We start from the raw sequence: 22,840 nt of genomic DNA, 5'->3' as shown, positions 1-22,840 counted from the left end.
ATCCACTTGTAATTTCACTTGTTTTGAATTAATACTCACTGTGACATATTTTCTTAATTCCTTGAAGTGTACTTGCTTTGTTGACAATATAGTTTTTGTATTGAATTTTGATTTATTCTTGTTGAAATTCTGATGAGTCACACTGTTCTTCTTAGAATTTTGGTCGTGATTGGTTTTGCTCTGTTGAGGTTTGTTGTTGTTGTGTTTTGATTTGCTCTGCCTGTGCATGCTGTTGCAAAAACCATCTTTGTGACCAATCTGTTGACATTTGGTACACTTGTGCTTGGAGTAGGGGCAATGTTTTGCATAATGCATATCTCCACAATACCAACATGCTGTTTTTGGTATCTTTTGTTTTTGTTGAGGCTTACCAATTTTGTTGCACTGTTTTTTGGCTTCCCTCAATTAGTGCTGTGTCACTTTTCAAATCCAAAATGCTTTGTGTTTCATCAACAAGCTTTTCTAAGTTGACTACTTCCTTACTTTCATTAAGATGCCTTAATAAACGGATTCTGATGTCACTGTCTTGTGATGATTTAAGACCAAGTATGAAAATTAAACACTTGAACTGGTCTGTAGTTAAGTCATCCAGTTTAAAAAGTTCACACTGAAGATTGACACGACTGGCGTATTCTTTAAAATCTTCATTTTCCATCTTTGTGATTTGGAGACACTTGTATCGTAGACTTACTTGTGTTTCTGTTCTGCCAAATAGTCTTGTAAGATGCTTGATTGTGTCTGCCAATGAAAGTTCTTGAGGTTGTTTTGGTAACACGAAATTCTTGAATCGTTCATGAATGTGATTGGACATTTTTCTCCACAAAAGTCCTACTTTGTCTGCATCGTCCAGTGCACTTGCTTCCCTTTCGAAGATGTGTTTGAAACGATTGTACCACGATTCAAATAATAAACCACTGTCAGGCTCATAGTGAAAATCCGTCATGGAATTAGCTAAAGATTCCATGAGGTGGGCTTTTGCCACTGATGATTCACCTGGAATTGATGATGAAACTGTGTTTGCACCTTGTTGTCCAGCGATGATTTGTGTGAGTTTGTTGAGCAAATCCTGTTGATTCGCAAGTATTTGTAAAATATTCGCTTGTTCCGACATGTCTAGATTGTTCTAGTGTCTGTGTGTTATCAGCCGTTACAATTTTGTTAGAGACGCTGCCGTTGTATGTCTGTATGTGTGCGCTGCAAAAATGATGAAATTTTCCACGTTGCTATGGTGTGTGTGTTGAGCTGAAAGAAAATTGTTGTATATGTGAGACTGCAAACTGTTGTGAGTGTGAGTGTTGATCGCTGAAGATTTCTTGAAAATTCTTGTTAGAATGTTCCTGATGAACTTGCGCCTGTGCGTTTTGATGTTTTCCTTGAAAATCTTCCTGCCACAACTTTTATTGTGTGCGATGTCTTGATGTTATTACGCAGCCTTGTTGAAAGTTCTGATGAAATTGTGAAATTCCTTTTGTTACTGAGTGCTGTTTTCAATTCACAATCCTCGTCGCCAAATTGTTAGCGAGAATGATACATCTTTGTTCCAAAATCCTCGTCGCCAAATTGTTAGCGAGAATGATACATATTTGTTCCAAAATCCTCGTCGCCAAATTGTTATGTTCTTACGGAGGTGGTCGATTGAATGAAAGACGATGTTTAAACATAACAATCAATTCATTTATTGAATAAAACTTTAAGTTGTTTTATGAGTTGAAATAAAGTATTAATTATGAAGAACAATGAAATATGACGAAATATGTACAGATGAGATGTCTATTAATTGGTGGTTGCAAAGTAACTAACTGACTGTGTACTGACAATGAGTAGAGAGAGATAATAACTTAAAACTACTGATGCATGCAACACTGCTATGATGCTGCCAGATTGTTGCATTTTATGTGGTAGTACTAGGGTTACCCTAATAGTTGTATTAAAATTATTTTCTTTAATATTAATGTTGCTATTGTTGTTTTTGTTCTTATGATTGTTCTTGTTTTTATCAACGTCATTTTTCTGTGGTGTGCGGTTTGTTTGCTTTCCATTTTTTTTTTAATAATACATTTTTATCAGCAAGAGTTTTTTCAAATATTTTTTTTTTTTGAAAATGTAAACATATTTGAATAGGTCTTTGCCTATAGAACGCACGTGCATTCAAATTTCAAAAGCGGGGAGAGAGAGAGTGGGAAATGTTGATTCGATAAGACCATTAAAACATCATTGAGTCACAAACATGGGAAACTCAAAATATCACATTGCAATCAAATCTCATTAACAATTTGGATAGAAATCTGGAAAATTAGTAACCTAATTATTCGAAAACCTCATACATTTCACTACATCTCGGTGACTGATCGAATGAATTAGGCAAACTACTTGAACTGGCAGTTGGTCGAGCTTCCATAGAGTGGCAGAGCGAAGAGTGTTTAAATATCGTTCTGCCGAGGAAGTACCTCCACAGTTTACGTTGGAAAATTGCAAATGTTATCCGATCGCTATATCTTTTAAACTTTGTGACCAGCGGAACCTTATTGTAATGCTCAGACAGCTGAGTGAACCAGGAGTCGAGTGTTTCACTAAAGTCTTAAAACTGTCGATAGCCACCTTCATCCTTCACAAAGTCTCGAAATAGGCAGGGTAGTGCCGCCACTCACACGTATTAGACGTGGGTATAACCAGAAAAGGCCATGTCATAGAACTGTGCCTGTAGTGCTTGGCCTATGAAAAGTCAGGCCACACTGAGAATGACGAATAAACAACCCTCTGACACTGGCAGTGAAAAGACGCAGGCTATTTGGAATGCAGATATGGTATCTCTCTCTTATTTAAATTACTGCAGGAGCCTTAAGTGGCATCCTAAACACAGGAAGTTCAATTTACCACATTTTTCCTCTAACTCTGTATATCTGCTCCCCTCCTACATCTTTCTCTCCCCCATTCCCCCTCCTATTCACCTTTGCACGATCATGGTATCATGTCGTATAGATGAAATGTAATACTCCCAGAAAAGAAATGTACTTCTACACCACATTGTTCTTCACTGCGGTGCTGGGAATGCCATTGAATGTGAAAGTAGAATAATATCGACCACTAAGTACCCACACACAAATACACATTTGATAGCATGTCTAGGGCGTCCGCGCGTGCCACATTTATCTGCAACAGACTGAGAAGTAGAAAATAGTATCCAGCCGGAAGCGCTGGGATGCATCGGAGAAACCCTGTTGACCTTTTGTAAGGAAATAGCAAACCTTGTTAACCTTTTATAAGAAGGCAGGATTTAGAAGTAGTCGATGACACTATTGATAATATCGATTATTTTTTTAAAAATTCAATATCGATACATAGATTTGTCTATTGTCGATATTATCGGTTTAAAAAATCCCTAACCTAAATTTTTTGAAATTAATAGAAATGACGCGGCTTTTCGGTTTTGTGGATGCCCATGTTGTAGCCGCTACTCTTGTTGGGATCTCGGCGATGGGAATCGCAGCCAGCCTGCAGCCGTCCCACAGAGCGTCAGAGCTATTTACTGTTTGGATGAGGAAATCACGCGATTCCTCATCCTTGCAGTTGATAACTTTGACACCCTTGTATACGGATGCCCTGCCAAAGCCGGTCTTCCTCTCATCCACATCATCTGAAGTAATGACATTCCTCAGAAGACCTTCTACCAGCAACCAGTGATCGTCACTGATCCTGCCTTCAGGGTCAGTTCTATCAATGATTGCCACCAGAAGGTCATCTGGGGCCGTCATTCTTGCAGGCCTGTGTGGCTCATATGGCTTCTCTCCAGCAGGTTTTGGAAGTTTTTGGCCCGGGCTGCCTTTACAGGCGCTCCCTGGTTGAGCTCCCTTAACCGTCTGTCGGGCGACCATTTTAGCATACGATGCCGGTCGATTGTCGGACTGGCGACCACCCAGCCTCTTAGCATCTGGATGCGGATCCTCAGAAGACCTCACTCTCTTCATACCTGATTGTAGTGAAGAAGTAGTCTTCTGACCGCTAGCCAGCTTTGAGGTTGAAGGGCCGTCAGTCCCATCAATCACCCGACCTCCAGCAGAGCCGATATTCCCTTTCGGGCCAATTTTGTTGTTTTCCCCGAGGGGCTGGATTTGTTCTCGTCACTGATGCCTGTTTAACAGGCTTCAGCAAATCAGCTGCCTTGGAACATTTCCCGCCTATGTTTTCCCCAGCAGCTTTTGTGGCATTCACCGGCGGGGTTGTCACAGTAGCTGGGGGCTGATGTGGCAACTCCTCCCGTGAATTCCAAATTTGCTTCTCCGACTTCGAGGACCGTGTCGATGGGGCCAGTGAGGTCCGGGTGTCTTCCCCTACCGCAGACACATTAGGCGTCCGCAAAGGGTTTGAACAGGCCGGCACTACTGGATTTTGTGCTGTGGCTGGTTCCGGGGAAGTCAAGCAAGTCGTTGGGCTAGCGCCTACCTCCGGATCCGGTCAATTGGAAGTGGAAGCTTCTCAAAATGAGGGTATTTCCTCTCAATACGCCTCAAGAAGCGGAGCTTCAACCTAATCTCCCGGAATTCCGCCGGGGAGACCTCACCTGGAGACTTGTCTACAAATCTAGAGCAGTAGTTATCTGCTCTTTTGTAGCCATGTTTATCCTTTCTCTCCCGGGCCTTACAACTCTTGATGGATGGGGAGGTGAGAGAATTTCCATTCTCATCATCCATAGCCTCATCCACCACGGCGTCCTGCCTGGGAAGACTGGGTCTATCGGTCACGACCGACGTATCATCCCCTGACGGAGTTACTCCCTTCCCATCCGGTTTTGTGCTCCCAGAAGCAACCGAGGGGGACATCTCCTTGCCCTTCTGAGATGGGATGACCGTAGTATCCATCTCATCATCAGACAGGGGGATGTCCTCCCAGTTGCTTATGGGAGAACTTTCCCGACTCAGGTGAAGGGACGCACTTTCCCTCAGGAGATTGAGCAATTCCCTGCTCTGCGAGTTTATTGAGTCGCTAACTTTGTCCAGGGTCGGTGTGGAGCAGTCGTCCTCGCCCAAAATTTAGGTTAATTGCACTAGGTGCAGCGGTGTCCATAGTCATAGCAGGGGTCGTTATCAAAGGGGTTTGGGTTTTTGTTGTTTTTTTGTTTATAATATTGTCATCCATAGATAGATTTTTGGCATAGCCCTCCACTACCATGATTGGAACTTGACAACTAAGCCTGCTACTCGTTGAGATGCCCAGGCATCAACGAGGCTCCGTTATAATACAGTCGGTACCCTGACTGCAAACCTTAAACACCGATAGGCACGTGGTCGCTTAACACCCCCGTGTTAGGGGATCTCGAATTATTTTGGTAGGAGATCAGTAACCAAATATATGTCACTCACCCCAAAAATACACTGTAGGATTTCAGTGTATTGTGTAGGTCTTCGACAAGGAGTGGATAACCTTTGGTCAGTCACAACCCCCCAGTTCAACACTCAAAGAAATTGAATGAGCAGATTGTGGCGTCAAGCCCCCGCATCGCGCCAAGATTGTTATCCCCGGCGGGGATAATGAAATATCGATACTTTGTAATGAAATATCGAGAATATTTTAATATTGGGATTATCGAGAGTTTGCCAACTCTACTTAAGAGCCTGACTATTGATCCTGTAAGGTTGCTTTCAAGCTCTTTCACCAAATCTGCTGCTTTCCTCATGCCAAGAACCTCAGGCAGAGATTTTGCTTAAATGAGAGTTTTGGTTATCGCAGGGAACGCCATTGCCCTCCACCATCTTGGACCCATTTGTATATGTTTCCAAACCGTCCAGAGGAGAGTTAGCTTCAGGTGGGCATATAATCGCTTGCGCGACTCCCGACATTTGATTCAAGCTGACTATCAATTAAGTTTAAGACCACGATCCTGAATCTCGAAGCCTAAAAGCCGTCATCGCAGCTTGAAACTGGACGATGATATTCATGTTGGTTGAAGCTGGTCTGACGGGTGTTTTTGATTGATCCAGTAATAAGAATTGACGCAGTTCTCCCCACACTCGATAATTTTGATAGTAATGGTTTATTCACAAGTGCTTGCCAGAAATATATGTCCCCAACTTTTCCCAATAGAGTTCTTGCAGGAGTAGATTGCACTCTACTTGCAATAATATCTTTCTTGGGAATTTTACGTTTTCTGGTCAATATTACATGTTCCGTCTGCTCTGTGTTGACACCAAGACCACTGTCATGGGCTAAGCTTGCCAGTTGTACCAGAGCACCTTGCATAATGGGGGAGCTATAATCTTGATTGTTTCTGAATAATCTTGGAGCATCATAATTTATATTATTATTATTGATGATTTATTACAGTTTGATTCATGTTTTTTTTCCTTTATCTTCTTTTCCCCAGGTATTCCAATGGATTAATGAATTAGCCCATCCCGAAACCCGCGAAGCTGCTCTGCTGGAATTGAGCAAAAAACGTGAAACAGTTACAGATTTAGCGCCAATGTTATGGCACAGTTTCGGTACAATAGCTGCCCTCCTACAAGAAATTATCAATATCTATCCCTCAATTAATCCTGCCACATTAACTGCTCATCAATCGAATCGTGTTTGTAATGCATTGGCCCTGTTACAATGTGTTGCCTCACATCCCGATACCCGTACGGTATTTTTACAAGCACAAATTCCCCTGTTCCTATATCCGTTTTTGCAGACAACGTCAAAAACGCGACCATTCGAATATTTACGTTTAACAAGTTTGGGTGTTATTGGTGCGCTTGTTAAGGTGAGTACTTTTTTGTTCGATATAGATGCAATAAAACAAAAAAGTAATATGTATTTTTGTTGTTGTTTTTTTTAGACTGATGAACAAGAAGTGATAACTTTCCTTTTAACTTCGGAAATCATTCCCTTATGCCTACGCATTATGGAATTTGGCTCAGAGCTAAGCAAAACTGTTGCCACATTTATTTTACAGAAAATTTTATTGGATGAAAGTGGTCTGTCGTATGTCTGTCAGACATATGAACGATTTTCACATGTAGCTATTATTTTGGTAAGTATATATTCCAAAATAGATTTTTTTTTAAATATTTTAAGGATAAATATGGTTGTAACGATAATAGCAGGAGATACAAGTTTGAATCACCTCGGATCATATTGTAATATTGACAAATGACAGGTATTGTTGAGCTGATCACAACGATTCACATTTTAGAATTTTGGACTTCTAGAGTTCCTCTTATTTTGAGGGAATCTTTCCATAAGTGATAATTTGTCCTTAAAAAAGCGTTCTTATAGCTCTACTCATAGTAAAGTGGTGTCTGCTTTTATTTCAAAATTTCTTTCATAATTTTGCGTTCCAATTTCGCCGATTTTTGTCGGTAACCAAAAAAGAGTTACAGCTTCGCACTATAGATGAATATCAAATTTTTTTTAATTAATTTAATAATACTCGTTGCCGATGTATTTATCAGTGTTAGCCCCTAAACTTATTCCAATCGTTTTACTCACTATATCGTTGTAACCAAATTTGACGTTATTAAACTCATATTAGAAACTCTATATAAATATTGTTCTCCCACAAGTGTCCATGATTTTTTAAACAACATATCCATTTTATCTTTTACTGTTCCATTTTGACATTCTTTAAAACATACATCTTAATTTTATTACTAATTTTATATTGATTTCTTTCTTCTTCCTTAGGGTAAAATGGTGATACAATTAGCTAAGGAACCATCAGCACGTTTGCTTAAACATGTTGTACGTTGTTATTTAAGATTATCCGACAATCCAAGGTAAGATATCTATGAATGCGATTTATTTCAATTGTTTACTTTTGTAGAGAGTTATTTGATATAAGTTTCTGAATTAAGGGGTGATGGCCACTTACAAATTTTACAAAATCGAAAAATTATTTATTTGCTTATTTTAAAATACAGGCAGAATAGAATAATTTCAAAAATTCTGAGTCGATCGGACAAAAAACAGTTGAGATATGAGCGTTAGAAAGAGAAAATTCATTGTGAATTGTATGTAACATCAAAGTTTGAAATGCGGTTTGCTCAAAATGGAATTTTGGAATGCGGTGCCCACTGTAGCTCGAAAACGGATGATCCGATCTTCATATGTTTTTGTGGGATTGTTATACACATAAAAAGCTTGTACTTAAGCGAGAGACTTTGTTTAACGGATTTATGGCGAAAAAACCATCAATTTATTAGTTAAAATCGAAATTTGGACTTTGACAGTTCACATTTTTTAAGAATGGATATTTTTTAATTCAGTTTCGCTTAAGTACAAGATTAGTTTCTTAATGATCCCACAAAAGCATGTGCTGATAAGTTTATTCGTTTTCGAGCTCAGTGGGCACCGCAAACTGCTTTAGTGAAAACAGTGCTTTCAGCAAAAAAGTTTCGAAATTAGCTCAAGGTGTGGTCTATCAGTTGCAAATGCAATTTTCCAAAACAAATTTGGTAGTTGCTTGTAAAAAATTCATGAAAAATTCCATTTTTCGTCTCAATAAAGGGCCATAACCCCTTAAGAACTATCGTTCAGAATGCATGGCGATTTATAATAGTTATGTTCCTTTACTTACCTGAGGTTACCATTTCTTACCATTTTTAACCTGCAAAGCATTCTTTAACCCCAAAAAGTGGTAAAACTGGAATCGATTTTTAAGAGAGATAGAACAAAAATGGCGTTCTCTTCTACCACAGGCTACCAGACAAATTTCTTCGACATTTGTTTGGCGATTATTTGGCAATGAAGAAAAATTAATAAAAAAAACCAAATAAAAAAGCGGACGCCGACAAGCAAAATCTTTGACGCCAAAAAATGCTATTTAAACATGGGTGCATGGAATTTGGCATCTTCAACTATTCTTCTACTTGAGCATGACTCCCAAGAGATGAAAATTATTTTCAGCATGGCGTCTTCACTATCAACGTGGAATGGCACCAACCCTTAGGATAGGTTATAGGATGCGTAGCTGCCGTTGATTGTTAGCAGCCACTTCACCAAGACAAGCGGTCCATTGTGTTCATCCTAAAAATTGATAAAGAGGAGGGTAGGAGAGAAAGGAAGTGAGAAAGATAGAAAACAAGTAGAAGGAGATACAACAGAGAGGTAGTGGAAGAGTAGGTACTTAGCTGAACATGCTTAGTCCAGGATGACCAGCTCAATAGCCACTTAACGCTCCTGCAGTAGGTTAATAGGGCTAAAGGGTCTATGGATTGCTTCAGTCTCTGCCACAGGGTTAGGTTAGGTTGAAAAGAGGGGCGAGTAATCGCCACATGTCCTGGTGGACATACACATAAGTCATGAAGTAGGCCTGTTGTGCGCTCTAGTCTAAGTTTTTTGAAGAAGGGGACTCTACTATAATTTAATTAAGGAACTCTGTTCCCTTAACAAAATCCCGTAATTGTTTTAGGTCGTCTACAATTACCTGATTAAGATCTGGTATTGTGTCGTTCCCTAAAAACTGGGATCTGATGTTTGCGAAAGCGGGGCATTGGCAGAGAAAATGCTCTAATGTTTCATCATCCTCTCCGCATGCCCTGCATACGCTGTTGTCTGCACAATTAATTTTTTGCAGATGAGCTTGTAAACCCAGGTGACCTGTAAGGACACCTGTAAGTCTACTCAACTCTGCTTTACCTAGCAGTAATAGGTTTTTAGTTTTTTTCTCATTTGGGTCTCCCCATAGGATTTTTGTGGTTTTCCCTAACTCCTCTCTATTCCATAGGGATAAGTGGACATTTTTTGCCCAAATTTTTAACTCTAGCCGAGACGCGTTTAGTGGCTTTGCGTTCGCTAAGTTTACGGTTGCTAATTCCCTTCCCTTTTTTGCCAGAGAATTTGCTATCTCATTACCTCTATTCCCCGCATGTCCCGGTACCCATATTATACGCACCGTGCCATGCTGAGTATAGCTGTTGATCGAGTTTATACAATCCAAGACTGTTTGTGATTTTACTGTCTTGGATGTTATTGCTTTGATTGCAGTTTTACTGTCCGTAAGGACGTTTACAGTAGTTGGCCTCGTGTTGGCATTAAGCCAGTTCAGACACTCTGTGATCGCTCGGATCTCCGCTTGATGGACCGTATTGTTATCCGGCAAACGAAGAGATATTTCGGTCTCTGGTTCTTCAATAAAGAGACCCAGTCCCGTTCTCCCACCTATCATTGAGCCGTCTGAATAACAACAGTTTCCAGTCGGCATTTGTGCTAGATTTCCGCCGATCCACGAGTCTCTGCTGGAGTTAATGCCTCGCATGAGGCAGCTACAAATGTTTCAGGTATACGGTCCGATACAATGTTATCCATTGACTCTCCCGTTGTTGCCTGTAGAATGTTTTGATGGTATGTTGCGTGGCCCTTACTGATCCACTCGTCCATCGCTTTAAGTCGAATAGCTGCGACAGCCGCCTTATACCTTATCTGGATTTCTATTGGGTGTATATATAGAATAGTTTCTAATGCCCTCCTTGATGTTGTCCTCATTGCGCCGCTTACACTTAGACAACACATTCGTTGGACTTTCTGTAGTATTTTAATATTACACTTTTTATCCATAGCTGTCCACCAGACTACTGAAGCGTATGTTAGAATAGGTCTAACTACGCTTTTGTATAGCCAGTGTGTCATCTTAGGATTAAGACCCCACTTGGCGCCTATAGCCCTTCTATAGGTTGACCAACATCTATGAGCTTAATTGGCTCTTTCTTGAATATGGTCTTTCCATTTAAGTTTCCTATCCAGAATTACTCCCAGATATTTGACTTTGTTGGTAATATTGATCGTCTTGTTTAGGAAAACTGGTTCTTCAAAGTGCCCCAGTTTTGTTTTCCTAGTAAACAGACATATTTCCGTTTTTTTCCGGGTTTACATTAAGATCTCTTGGTCTAGGCCAGTTGTACGCTAGTTTTAGGGCTGATTCAGCTCTTCTGCATAGCAAGTTTGGATTCTTACCCCTCAGAAGTATTATAACGTCGTCTGCATAACAGACTGGGTCAAATCCCTCATCAGTTAAAGTCCTTAATAGGCTATTTATGGTAGTGACCCATACCCACTCCTATGGGTCACTACCATAAATCCCCCCCTGTGGCGTACCTTGACCAACTTTGTCCTTTATTTTTACGTCAAGTAGCCCGCAGCTCATCCATCTATTCCTTAGCATGTGGCTTATCCAGTCCCTAAGGGCCCGATTCACCTGAAACTTATCTAAGGATTGGATAAGGGTTTCGGGGCTGACGTTGTTGAAAGCACCCTCGATATCAATGCATACCGCTAGTGTATACATCTTCCTGTCGAAGGTTCTCTCGATGTGGTATACAACCTCATGTAATGCGGTTTTCACTGATCTACCTTTAACGTATGCATGTTGTTTGTATTTAAGCATATCGTTTGGAATCTTGCTCTTAATCATGGTGTCGACTATTCGTTCCATGCCACATACTCACCTAGCCTGTAATATTCAATCTTGTTGTCCTACCACTTGTCATAGATGATGGCTAATCGGTGGTCTTGTTTAGGTTTAATAACTCATATCTCTACTTAAATTCTTGGATGTTGCATTATTGCAGAATCTGTACAAAATTAAACCATATTTGTTGATGACAACGGGAGAGTTGGACCTGCGGTTGAAACAGAACACAATGATCCCAATACAAAGGCAAAGCAATAAAATTTGTCTTTGTGATTCCAATCGAGATTGTGGGAGGTATCTCCAGCAAATTATTAGAGGAAGAAACAAAAACAAAAACAGGTTTGTGTTTTCAAGATTGGTGGACAAAATGTGGATTTATTGATGACTTCTTATGTCTTACCAGTATGGCAGTTGGTGTCGAACAAGAACGAAGTTCTTGCGCACCGGGCGGAAGCTGTCAAGATAAGTTGACAAAGATATTTCTGTTATTAAAAATCCAAGTTAACAGAAGAAATGTTGTCAACTTATAACTAAAAGGAGTACTAAAGTAATTGGGTATTTTTACATAGAATGGAAATTAGGGTTGTAGGCGTGGGGAAAAATTTGTTGTTTGGCACAAACATTGCCGCCCCACCCTCGGCTGAATAGCAATTTTCAATTCTTGACAACTTCCGGTATATATATTTACTTAAATAATTCAGATAAGAGTATTTCATGGATTAATTTGGTTACAATTTATAATATAAGATACGTATATCTATAAGGATACTATAATTACATTAGTTCAGTTATATTCAAAATGTATAGGAAGTTAAGTTAGTTTACATTATTTCAATTGCCCAAGTATGTTATAGAATCATTTAAACGATTAAAATTTCATAGAACGATAGAGAAGCATTTAAAGAGAACAATTGCCGTAGATACACCAACCAAAAATTGTATTCTGCGCGGTAGGAAGACCCGCTCTGTTAATGATGCCTTCATTCAGAATGCGTGAGTAGATGTCTGCACCAAGAACCACGTCGATTGGTCCAGACTTGAAAAAAGTAGTATCCGCTAGCATCAGATTTTTAAAGTGGCCTTTAAACGAGTCTGGTAGGGACTTATGTGGTATGCGTGTGGTAATTCTATTGGTCATACGCAATGTGGTTTCTATTACAGTATCGGTATCGTAAACCGAATGGAGAGTAAGAGGACAAATAGTTTCAGCGTTCAGTGTCAGAGTTCTTAGACCACACTTTTCGACAGTCTTGGAAGATATACTGCTGTATCTTGCTCCAGAGTCAAGCAGACAACGCACTTTCATATTTCCTTTTTGGCTATCAATTTGAACGACAACAGTTGGGAGCAAGGTAACTGAGTTTCCTTTTAAAATTGCAGTTAGTGAGGTCGTTGTAGCATGAGTTGTGGATGGGGAATTTCGTTTGCTGGTGTATGCATCACCACCTTCGGTACTATTCCTCCTGGATTGGGTTCTGGAATTGGCGCTCATTGATTGTAAGGGGCTTTCATTTGAACGAGCTCGGCCTTTAAGAATAGGATGAATGTGCAGTAAAGAGTGATGTTGGTGGTGGCAATATTTGCATCCAGTTTTCGTGAAACAGTTTCCTTGAGAATGAGAATGGGCAAGGCAGTTTTGGCAATAGCCATAGGTTTGCACAATTTCTCGGCGTTTCGTTGTGTTCATGTTTAAAAACCGCTGGCATTTTCTGAGGGCATGTCGTTGGCGGCATAGTCTGCATGTAAATGTTTGTTTACGCACATTTCCTTTGGTGTTGTTGTTGTTTGGATGATTCCTAGTATTCGATTTGTGGCTTGGCATGTTGACTAAAAAAGGATTCGGAGTGTGAGAAGGTACAATTTCGAGGATAAATGTAGATTTAGTTATTCGTTTCGCATTTGAGCAGCTGTGTCTTCCAAGGGAATAACAACAAGTTTGGTAACAGGCCTTGTGACTGTGCCTCGTTCCGTTTTAATGTCGACTATTCGAACAAGATTATCACGGCCAGGAAACGCTTTTGTAATCCTGCCTAGTCGCCATGAATTGGGGGGTATATTGTCCTCTTTTATAACAACCATCATGCCTTCTTTTAAGTTTTCCACAGGATGTTGCCACTTGTGACGCTTATGGAGTTCCTTCAGGTATTCATCCTTCCACCTTTGGCAGAATTGTTGATGAATTACCTTAAGACGTTGCCAACGATTGACAATGGACATTGGACTGTTGCCAATTTTTGGATCTATCGGAACGAGTAGTGGAGAACCAATTAAAAAGTGGCCAGGAGTGAGTGCCGATAAGTCCGAAGGATCGGTGGACATAGGAGATATTGGACGCGAATTTAAACATGCCTCTATTTTGGAAAGTAATGTTTGAAATTCTTCAAAAGTATGCTTGAAGGTTTTCGCGACTTTTTTAAAATGGGATTTAAAGCTCTTTACCCCAGCTTCCCAGAGCCCACCCATGTGAGGTGCTCCGGGTGGGATAAAGTGCCAAGACAGATTTTGGTGAGCATAACCGGATATAACCGCTTCATGAGACGTTTTAATAAATTCTTTGACCAGGACTTTGGATGCGCCCACGAATGTGGTACCATTATCGGAGTGGAGGTGTAAAGGGCAACCGCGGCGGGAAACGAATCTGCTGAAGGCGGCTAAAAACGTTGGAGTGGAAAGGTCGGACGTTGCTTCTAAATGAATGGCTTTTGTGGAGAAGCAAACAAAAACGCATACGTACCCTTTTGTTATACGACAGTTTCTGCCAGAGTAACTTTTGATATCAAAAGGTCCGGCAAAGTCTAGCCCCGTATGTGTGAACGGTCGTGAAAGTTGAGTTCTCTCTGGAGGCAAAGCAGACATGAGTTGTCGTTGGCATTTGTGTTTGTACAGCACACAGGGCTTACAATTATGGATCGTTGTTTTAACAAGGTTTTTCCCCTTTGGTATCCAATACTTAGATCGAATCAACTTAAGGACCAGCTGATTTCCACCATGAAGGGAAAACTCATGAATAAATTTCACTAAAAGTCGGGCGAACTGGCATTTATAGGGAAGTAAGATGGGAAGTCTCTCGTCCTCAGACAAATCTGGACATGAGGCGAGTCGACCACATACCCGCATAACTCCTTCACCGTCAAGGATTGGATTGAGACTCAGCAGTGGACTATTGGATGGTATGTGGCCTTTAGTGGAAAGAACCCTATATTCGTTGGGGTAGCATACTTTTTGACTCAAGGAAATTAGTCGATTTTGGACTGCTTGCATTTCGGGACCGGTTATAATTTTGGAAGAAAATGTAAATTTCGATCTATATTTTGGGTGAGTTTGGAGAATAAACCTGTATATGTACGCCGAAACCCGTAAGGCTTTTGGAAAAGAGGAGAATTTATCGAGTATATCCTCAAACTTTTCGAAGTACGCAAAGTGTACTTTGACCGGCTTCCGTTCGAGAGCAGTTTCTTGGATAACGGTACGGCTGCCAGACAACTTAATGGGATTATCATTGAGCCACTGCGGGCCATGCCACCATAAACTATTGTCGATTAATTCTTGTGGAGGTAAACCCCTGCTGGCCAGATCTGCCGGGTTTGATTCGGATTTTACGTGATACCAATTGGAAATATTTGTGGATTCGATGATTTTGGAGACTCTGTTGGCTACAAATGTATTCCAACAGGAAGGAGGTTTGGAGAGCCAGGACAGAACAATGGTGGAGTCTGTCCATAAGAATATTGGATGTTTGGGAACTCGAAGTTGCGGAATTATAGTGTCAACAGTATCAGCGAGCAATGTAGCACCACATAGTTCCAATCGGGGAATAGATAGGGTCTTGAGTGGTGCTACTTTTGTTTTGGAACATACTAAGTGCGTATGAATGCCAGTTTGGGTTTTAACACGGATATAAATAACGGCGGCATATGCCTTTTCTGAGGCATCACAAAATCCGTGAAACTCAATATCGCTATAAGAATCATAACCAAACCATCGAGGGATTTGTATGGATCGGATATTAGGATATGAAGCTTCGAAAAATTTCCACTTTTGTAAGGAGTCTGGAGATATGACGTCATCCCAATCGGTGCCGTCAATCCATATTTGCTGCATAATAATTTTTGCTATTATTATACATGGTGAAAGCCACCCAACTGGATCGAATAATTTTGAAATTTGAGAAAGAACTTCTCTCTTTGTGTATTTTGGTGGATTAGGAAAAGGGATTGTCGAGAAGTAGAAGATATCGGAGAAGGCATTCCAACGGATGCCGAGAGTTTTAGCAGTACTTCGGTCATCAAACTCGAGAAAGTCTTCGAACAATAGATGATCCGGTGGAAAATCAGAAAGAATTTCTTTGGAGTTGGAAGTCCATTTCCGGAGAGAAAAGCCAGCTGAATCCAAAGCCTTAATTAATTGGTCTTTAGAATCTCTGGCTGTGGATACAGAATGAGCTCCAGCTAGGATATCGTCAACATACATAGCATTTTGGAGTATTTCACTAGCGAGGGGGAAAGTGGATTGGACATCTTCAGCTAATTGCAACATTGTGCGTATAGCCAAAAACGGGGCACAATTGACCCCAAAAGTAACTGTTTTTAGTTCATAATCTTGGACCAATTCATTAGGATGCTTACGGAAAAGTATCCTTTGAAAAGAAGTTTGACTTTGGTTTACTAAAATTTGGCGGTACATTTTAGTAATGTCCGCGTTAAAAACGTACCTATAAAATCTCCAGTTAAGAATGAGAAGAATAAGATTTTGTTGTAGGACAGGACCTGGATAAAGGACGTCGTTAAGACTTAAACCATTGGAGGATGCTGAGGATGCATTGAATACAACTCGGACTCTTGTGGTTGTACTCTCGGGCCTCACGACAGCATGATGCGGCAAATAATAACACGGAACCGAATTCGAGTCATTTGTAACCTTTGTCATATGACCAAGGGTAATGTATTCGTTGAGAACCTCGTCATATTCCTCTTTAAACTTCGGTGTACGAATGAGCCTAGCTTCGTTCCTGAAGAATTGAGCCATAGCACTATTCCTGGATGATCCAATGTTTATTTCATTGGGAAAATTCTGTTTGAATGGGAGGAATACTTCGTATCTCCCATCCTTGTTTCTCTTTGTAGTAGACACATAGAGATCTTCGCAATACTTTTCTGATGGAGATAGGACCCTTTTCCGTGGAATGTCCTCCACCTCCCAAAACCGTGAAATAGCTTTATCTAAAGTTATTTCACAGAAATTCGAAACAATTGTGGATGTCCTAGAAGTCGACTGGCTTGGGGCGGGGCCGGAGAGAATCCAGCCGAATATCGTCTCCTGAGCCATAAGTGATCCACAAATGCCTCTCTTGACCCCGGCCAACATGATGACAGGGAGGACATCTGCCCCGAGCAGGATGTCAATTTTTAAGCTTTCATTAAAACGGGGATCCGCTAAAGGAATATTAGGAAGGTTGACGAATGAAGTGGAATCTACAGTGGTAGATGGAAGATTGCTGGATAAGTGGGGAACCACTAAGGCGGAAATGGGTACTTTAATGTTGTTGTTCTTGGCTGGACTTAGCACAAGGGAACATTCTTTATGAACGCTAGCCGATATCGTATGGTTCAGACCTGATATCTGAGCAGAAATGTTCTTGAAAGGAAGGCGTAGGGTGTTGAACATCTTTTCAGATATAAAGGAACCTTCCGATCCAGAGTCTAGCAATGCGCGGGCCATATAATCGATCCCATTATAGGACACATTAACTAGTGCAGTGCTCAATAAGACGCCTTTAGAATTTGTGGAGAAACATGTCTGAATGGTACCTCCATTTGGGACAGTGGACTGTATGGTGGAAGAAGTTGGAATTGAAGTAGAAGGAGCAGTAATAATGTTAGAGTTATTGCGTTTCTTTGAGGTGTGCGTCGTAGATGGTTGGACTACCTCTTGGTGGAGTAAGGTATTATGCCGTTTGTTACATTTGTAACAAGAAAACTTACTGGTGCAATGCTTCACCGTATGGACTTTTGAAAAACAGTTCAAACAAAGGTTGCTCCTTTTAATTTCGGAGTACCTTTCATTCGGATTCATTTTTAAGAACCGGGGACACTTTCGGATTACATGGACTCCAGCCGAGCACAGTTTACACTGGTCTTCGGAGACATTGTTTTGGAATGTACGAACGTGTTTAGAATTGGTTGGACATTTAGGCAGATTGCGAGAGTAGCCACTGGGATTGGAATCTTTCTTCCGAATTTCGGATACAGATTCCAATGTTCGGTAACGGTTGGTTAGGAATGAATCTAAGTCGGACCAATTTGGAATTTCGGACTTATTAGCCAATGTGTGTTCCCACAAAGTCAGTGTAGAATCTGGGAGGCGATTGCAACAGATATACACGAATATGGGTCCCCAACTTTCGACGTCAATGTCGTATAGTTTTAAGAGGGATATACAGCTGTTTATATCTCGTTGGAGGGTTTTGATGGCATCTACGTTTTCATTGACAATAGTGGGGAGATTAAACAACGTTTTTAATTGGATGTTAACAAGAACCCTTTTGTTCTCGTAACGTGAACTCAAGTTTTTCCACGCTATTTCGAAATTTTCATTTGTTAGAGGAACTTTGCTAACTATTTCATGGGGTTCCCCCGTGGTCCTTTGACTTAGGTGGAACAATTTTTCGACCGAACTAAGTCTGGAGTTTTTATAGCAAATGGCTGTGAAGATATCCCGGAACGTGGGCCATGATGAGTAGTCGCCATTGAAAATGGGTATCTCACAAGGGGGTAACTTGAAGCCGTGCGGCACCACGGCCATCGGGTTTGAAGAGGCTTCTGGGATGGGGGCAGTGATAGAAGTAGTCATGGTTTGAAGTAACTCCCTAAGTCTTGCGCTACATCGACAGTATGTGGCGTATGCGCTGCTGAACTTCCCTTTAACCGTAATGAGAACGTTATCGTCGCCATCATTTTCATCTTCGTCTCCTTCTTCCTCCCCTTTCTCCTTTTCTATATCCACCAGACACTGACTGTAAACTAACTTTAGTTCATTCCATATAGTTTTCAATTCATCTTGATGGGTTTCGATAAAGAAGGTGGAGGACAAAGGAGTATCCTTATCGTTTAGGTTGGCATCAAATTCAACCAACCTGTCAGCTATTCTTATGAAATTACTTAAAGACATGTTTGTGAAAACTTTAGGGCGGAAGCAAAACGTTTGAGATTCCGCAAGATGAAAAATCTGATAAGTGAAATCAGAAACTACAGACTATAAGAGGTATGGTGGAGAAAGTTTTTGCTTCTAGGATGTAATATTTAAGACGGAGAAAGAACCAAAGTAATAGTCTTTGAGGTTGAGGATAAACAATTGATTGTATATGGAGTAGAGAAAGTGTGCAAATCAGTTATAGGAGGAAGATAGCTTCTGTTCGAAGACTATGGATCACAAACGGTTGTTCGTGCTGTTTGGCTAATGTATAAGACATGTATTAACCAAGTTCACAATACTCGGAAAGTGGAAAATTAATGTGTTGTTTTGAAATTTTGAGCTAGTCCCCACAAGTTAGTAATGTATTTGGTGATTGAATAAAACGAGAAAATTTCTTGATTGGGAAAATTAGCTAGGAATCTAAATCTAGTTTCCCAAAATTGTGTTTTTAGACCTTTTACAGAAATTTTCTTCAGTTATCGAATTGTATTTTTGTGTGAAAATCTAGGAAATGTGTACATGTAAATACTTTGAGTTGATGCTGAATTACTAAGATGTTTAGAAATGCGGGTTTTTCAATTAATTTAATGACATTAATCAGCATAAAATCCTGCATTTAATGGTAGGTCACGTTTGTTTCAAGAGGTTTGTTGGGTATCAGTCAGAATATTTCGGTCGTTGCTTTCCTTTCTTTACAGATATCAGCTGTTTTGATAGTAATTGGAAATAAAGGTCATTGACCGCCTTTGTTTGAAACTTCCAGTGTAATATTTGGTTAGTAAAGAGAAAAGTTGTGGAATGCAAAGAATTGAGCACAGGGCGATCAATACACAAAACCACATGTGAGAATCGATGCTCTCTGATTGTTAATTGCGATCCACAATGTATAATTAATGGGAGTCAGAGGAATGTAAGAAACATAGGAACTAATGAGAACGGTCCGTTCTGAGCACCCACAATGTCTAATTGTTTTTGGAGCACAACAATCGATAAAGGAGATCGATTTCCAATGATAAATCAAGAGAATATGTAAAACAATTAACAGATTACTAAATTGTTAAGAGTTCACAATGAAATCACTGTAACATAACATATCAGAATGTAAACTAAAAGAATGCTGTAAAAGAGAGAAGGGTATGAGATTACAATGTATAAAACATGTAATCATCGGCATCCATATACATACATACAGGTTCAGAAATTCAACATAAAACGTGTTTCTTTTGTAAATCAGATGGTTGGATGTTTATACGAAAGAAATGTCATTACATATGTATGTACAAACATACATTACGAGCACTTTTAAATATTGTACATTCAATAATTCTAAATGGACTTTTTCCGGGATTTCTTTACCAGATAATTTTACGGATTATATTCTTATTATTGACTCACTCAGTGTTCCACAATAGATTTAGATTCAATCCGATGTATGATTTTTTTAAGAGGTTGTTCCTTATATGGATGGCGATTTACTCCGAGGTGTTATTTTCCTTTTTTTTTAGATAGATTTTTGTTGGTTGAATTAGTTAAATTTTCTTCTGATGCGATTCTTTTTCCTTTGTGATTATTTTAATTCTTGTGCGTCTTTTTAATTTTTAACAACGACTAAATGTACACACGCTTCTCTATGCTTGTTTTGCGAATAACTGGGCAAAGTACGAAACAATGTAAACTAACCTGTTTTCTCCGAATTCTGGATGATGGTAAACAAATTGGAATTGAAATATCAGCGTGTTCTCCGAGTAAGGTAATCCGTCTCGAACTGGACCAAAAAATGTTGATGACAACGGGAGAGTTGGACCTGCGGTTGAAACAGAACACAATGATCCCAATACAAAGGCAAAGCAATAAAATTTGTCTTTGTGATTCCAATCGAGATTGTGGGAGGTATCTCCAGCAAATTATTAGAGGAAGAAACAAAAACAAAAACAGGTTTGTGTTTTCAAGATTGGTGGACAAAATGTGGATTTATTGATGACTTCTTATGTCTTACCAGTATGGCAGTTGGTGTCGAACAAGAACGAAGTTCTTGCGCACCGGGCGGAAGCTGTCAAGATAAGTTGACAAAGATATTTCTGTTATTAAAAATCCAAGTTAACAGAAGAAATGTTGTCAACTTATAACTAAAAGGAGTACTAAAGTAATTGGGTATTTTTACATAGAATGGAAATTAGGGTTGTAGGCGTGGGGAAAAATTTGTTGTTTGGCACAAACAATATTTTTATTCAGAATTTTCTAATAAATCTTTTCTTTTTTTTAGAGCACGAGAGGCTTTAAGACAATGTCTTCCAGATCAACTACGTGATGCCACATTTTCCGTTTGTCTGCAAGACGATAAGTCAACCAAACACTGGTTGCAATTGTTAATCAAAAATTTGGAATTGGGTGCCGTACCACCAACAGACCCACGTCAAATCGGTATGTCACCATTGACCTCATAAATTAAGTTAAACAACAAACAAGAAGCCCCCCAAAGTAAGAGCAACAACTACAACAGAAACCAGCAAAACAGTAACTACACCACAGTACAGACCAGACTTCTGAGATATATAAAACAACAACAACAAAATAACAATGATGATATATAAAAAGAATGCAGCTTTTTCTAAAAAAAAAAAACAAACAAAAACAAAACAATACTAAAAAATCCAAAACAGTCCAATGGCTTAAAGTCTGTCTGTTTTTTATATAGAATATATTTTCGTTATTACAATACATTTAAAAATATATATAGAAATGAAAGGATATTTTTTACTTAAAACAAAAAAATCAACAACAAAGATTTCGTATAAGGAAAACCAATATTACTTAAAGTTAGAAACAATACCACAACAACAACAACAAATAAGGTGAACATCATATTTATTTATAAACAAACAAATGCTAACAAATTATATATTATATAAATATTAATAATAATAATAATGTAAAGTAAACGTGATAAATGTGAATAATATTAAAAAACAAGAAAAAACAACTCTCTTATAATTATGGGAAAAATTATTACAAATAAATGTAAACTATGTATATGGATAAAACACCTAAGTTAAACAAAACAAAAATCTTATCTTAAAAATACATTTTAAAAAAACTAACCAGAGGAGACTGTGACAAACAAATATTATATAAAAATGCTAAACATTTCTAAATTAAATTAAAAAAACCAAACATGAAGTTTAAAAATTATATATAATAAAAAAAAAAAAAACAATGATTAAGCAATGGTACCTTAAACATTTATTAGTGAAAGAAAACAAAAATGGAACATCAACAAAACACACAAATACAACAACATAATGGAAAACATTTTTTAATAAAAAACTGTTTTTTTCTTTTCTAAAGAAAACGAATGAAGATGAAACTTCATTTGAATTAGAGACTTTATTATTATTAAATTAGTAAAAATTAAACATTAACAAAGTATTGCAAAATTTATCTAAAAATAATAATAGTTTTTTTTTTTATTAAATAAGTTAAATTATGAAATTTTTAAAAATTAATTTGTTTCCTATTATTAAATAAATTATGCTAGAAAATATCATCCTCCTTTTATAAAAAATACAATTATTTAAATCTCAAAATATGAAAAACCAAAAGTAAACCAAGAGATTTTTTTAGAAAAGCAACAAGTTTGCAAATCATTAAAAATTACTCTAAACCAAGCAAAAAAAAACACAAAATTAATTAATTACCATTTTTAACCATTGTTTATTTAATTCGTAATAAAAAATAATTTTTTAAGTAGAAATCATAAGGCAAATCAACCCTCATACATTACTGAAGAGTGAGTAAAAGAGCAATGCCATGGCTCTTCATTACTCCTCTGTTTACAATTAATACACAAACCACAAAGAAAATATGTGAGAAAACTAACAATTAAAACAAGCTTTATGATAAATATAATATTGAACAACAACAACAAAACCACAAACTCAAAAACAAACATAAATTGTAAAATATTTAAGAAATTGTAATTTATAATTTTGTAAAACTAAAACACACACAACTAGTATTACTTCCACACATTTTTAGTCTTTGGTAAAAGAGAGTGAATAGCTTATCCAGAAGATGTTCAAATGCAAATTTAAAAAATAAACTTAGGGACTTCCCTTAGGGAAGTTTTGTGATTTCCATTTCCATCTACCACCACTACAGCTGTTATAAGTATTTCATTATTGCCCTTTGAAAGGAACCAAATGCCATATATTCTAAACTAAGTTTTGGAAATTCTTCTAAAAAAAAGAGAAGTAAAAAAAACTC

The 22,840-nt window shown here is 38.6% G+C and overlaps 1 protein-coding gene across 1 annotated transcript in view; it reads left to right on the top strand.

Moving 5' to 3' along the window:
* Positions 1-22,260, top strand: part of Rcd-1 (Required for cell differentiation 1) — a 56,296-nt gene extending 34,036 nt beyond the window's left edge. The window contains exons 2-5 of the mRNA XM_073977836.1: positions 6,359-6,739; positions 6,815-7,009; positions 7,663-7,754; positions 20,841-22,260. Of these exons, the coding sequence (XP_073833937.1) occupies positions 6,359-6,739; positions 6,815-7,009; positions 7,663-7,754; positions 20,841-21,021 (849 nt within the window). The 3' untranslated portion in view covers positions 21,022-22,260. The remainder of the gene's footprint in view (positions 1-6,358; positions 6,740-6,814; positions 7,010-7,662; positions 7,755-20,840) is intronic.
* Positions 22,261-22,840: the final 580 nt, after the last annotated feature.

Source organism: Musca autumnalis, unplaced genomic scaffold (genome assembly GCF_047663935.1).
Source record: "Musca autumnalis isolate F117 unplaced genomic scaffold, ASM4766393v1 scaffold_3, whole genome shotgun sequence".
Lineage (NCBI taxonomy): Eukaryota > Metazoa > Arthropoda > Insecta > Diptera > Muscidae > Musca > Musca autumnalis.
This window is presented reverse-complemented; position numbering and strand designations above follow the sequence as displayed.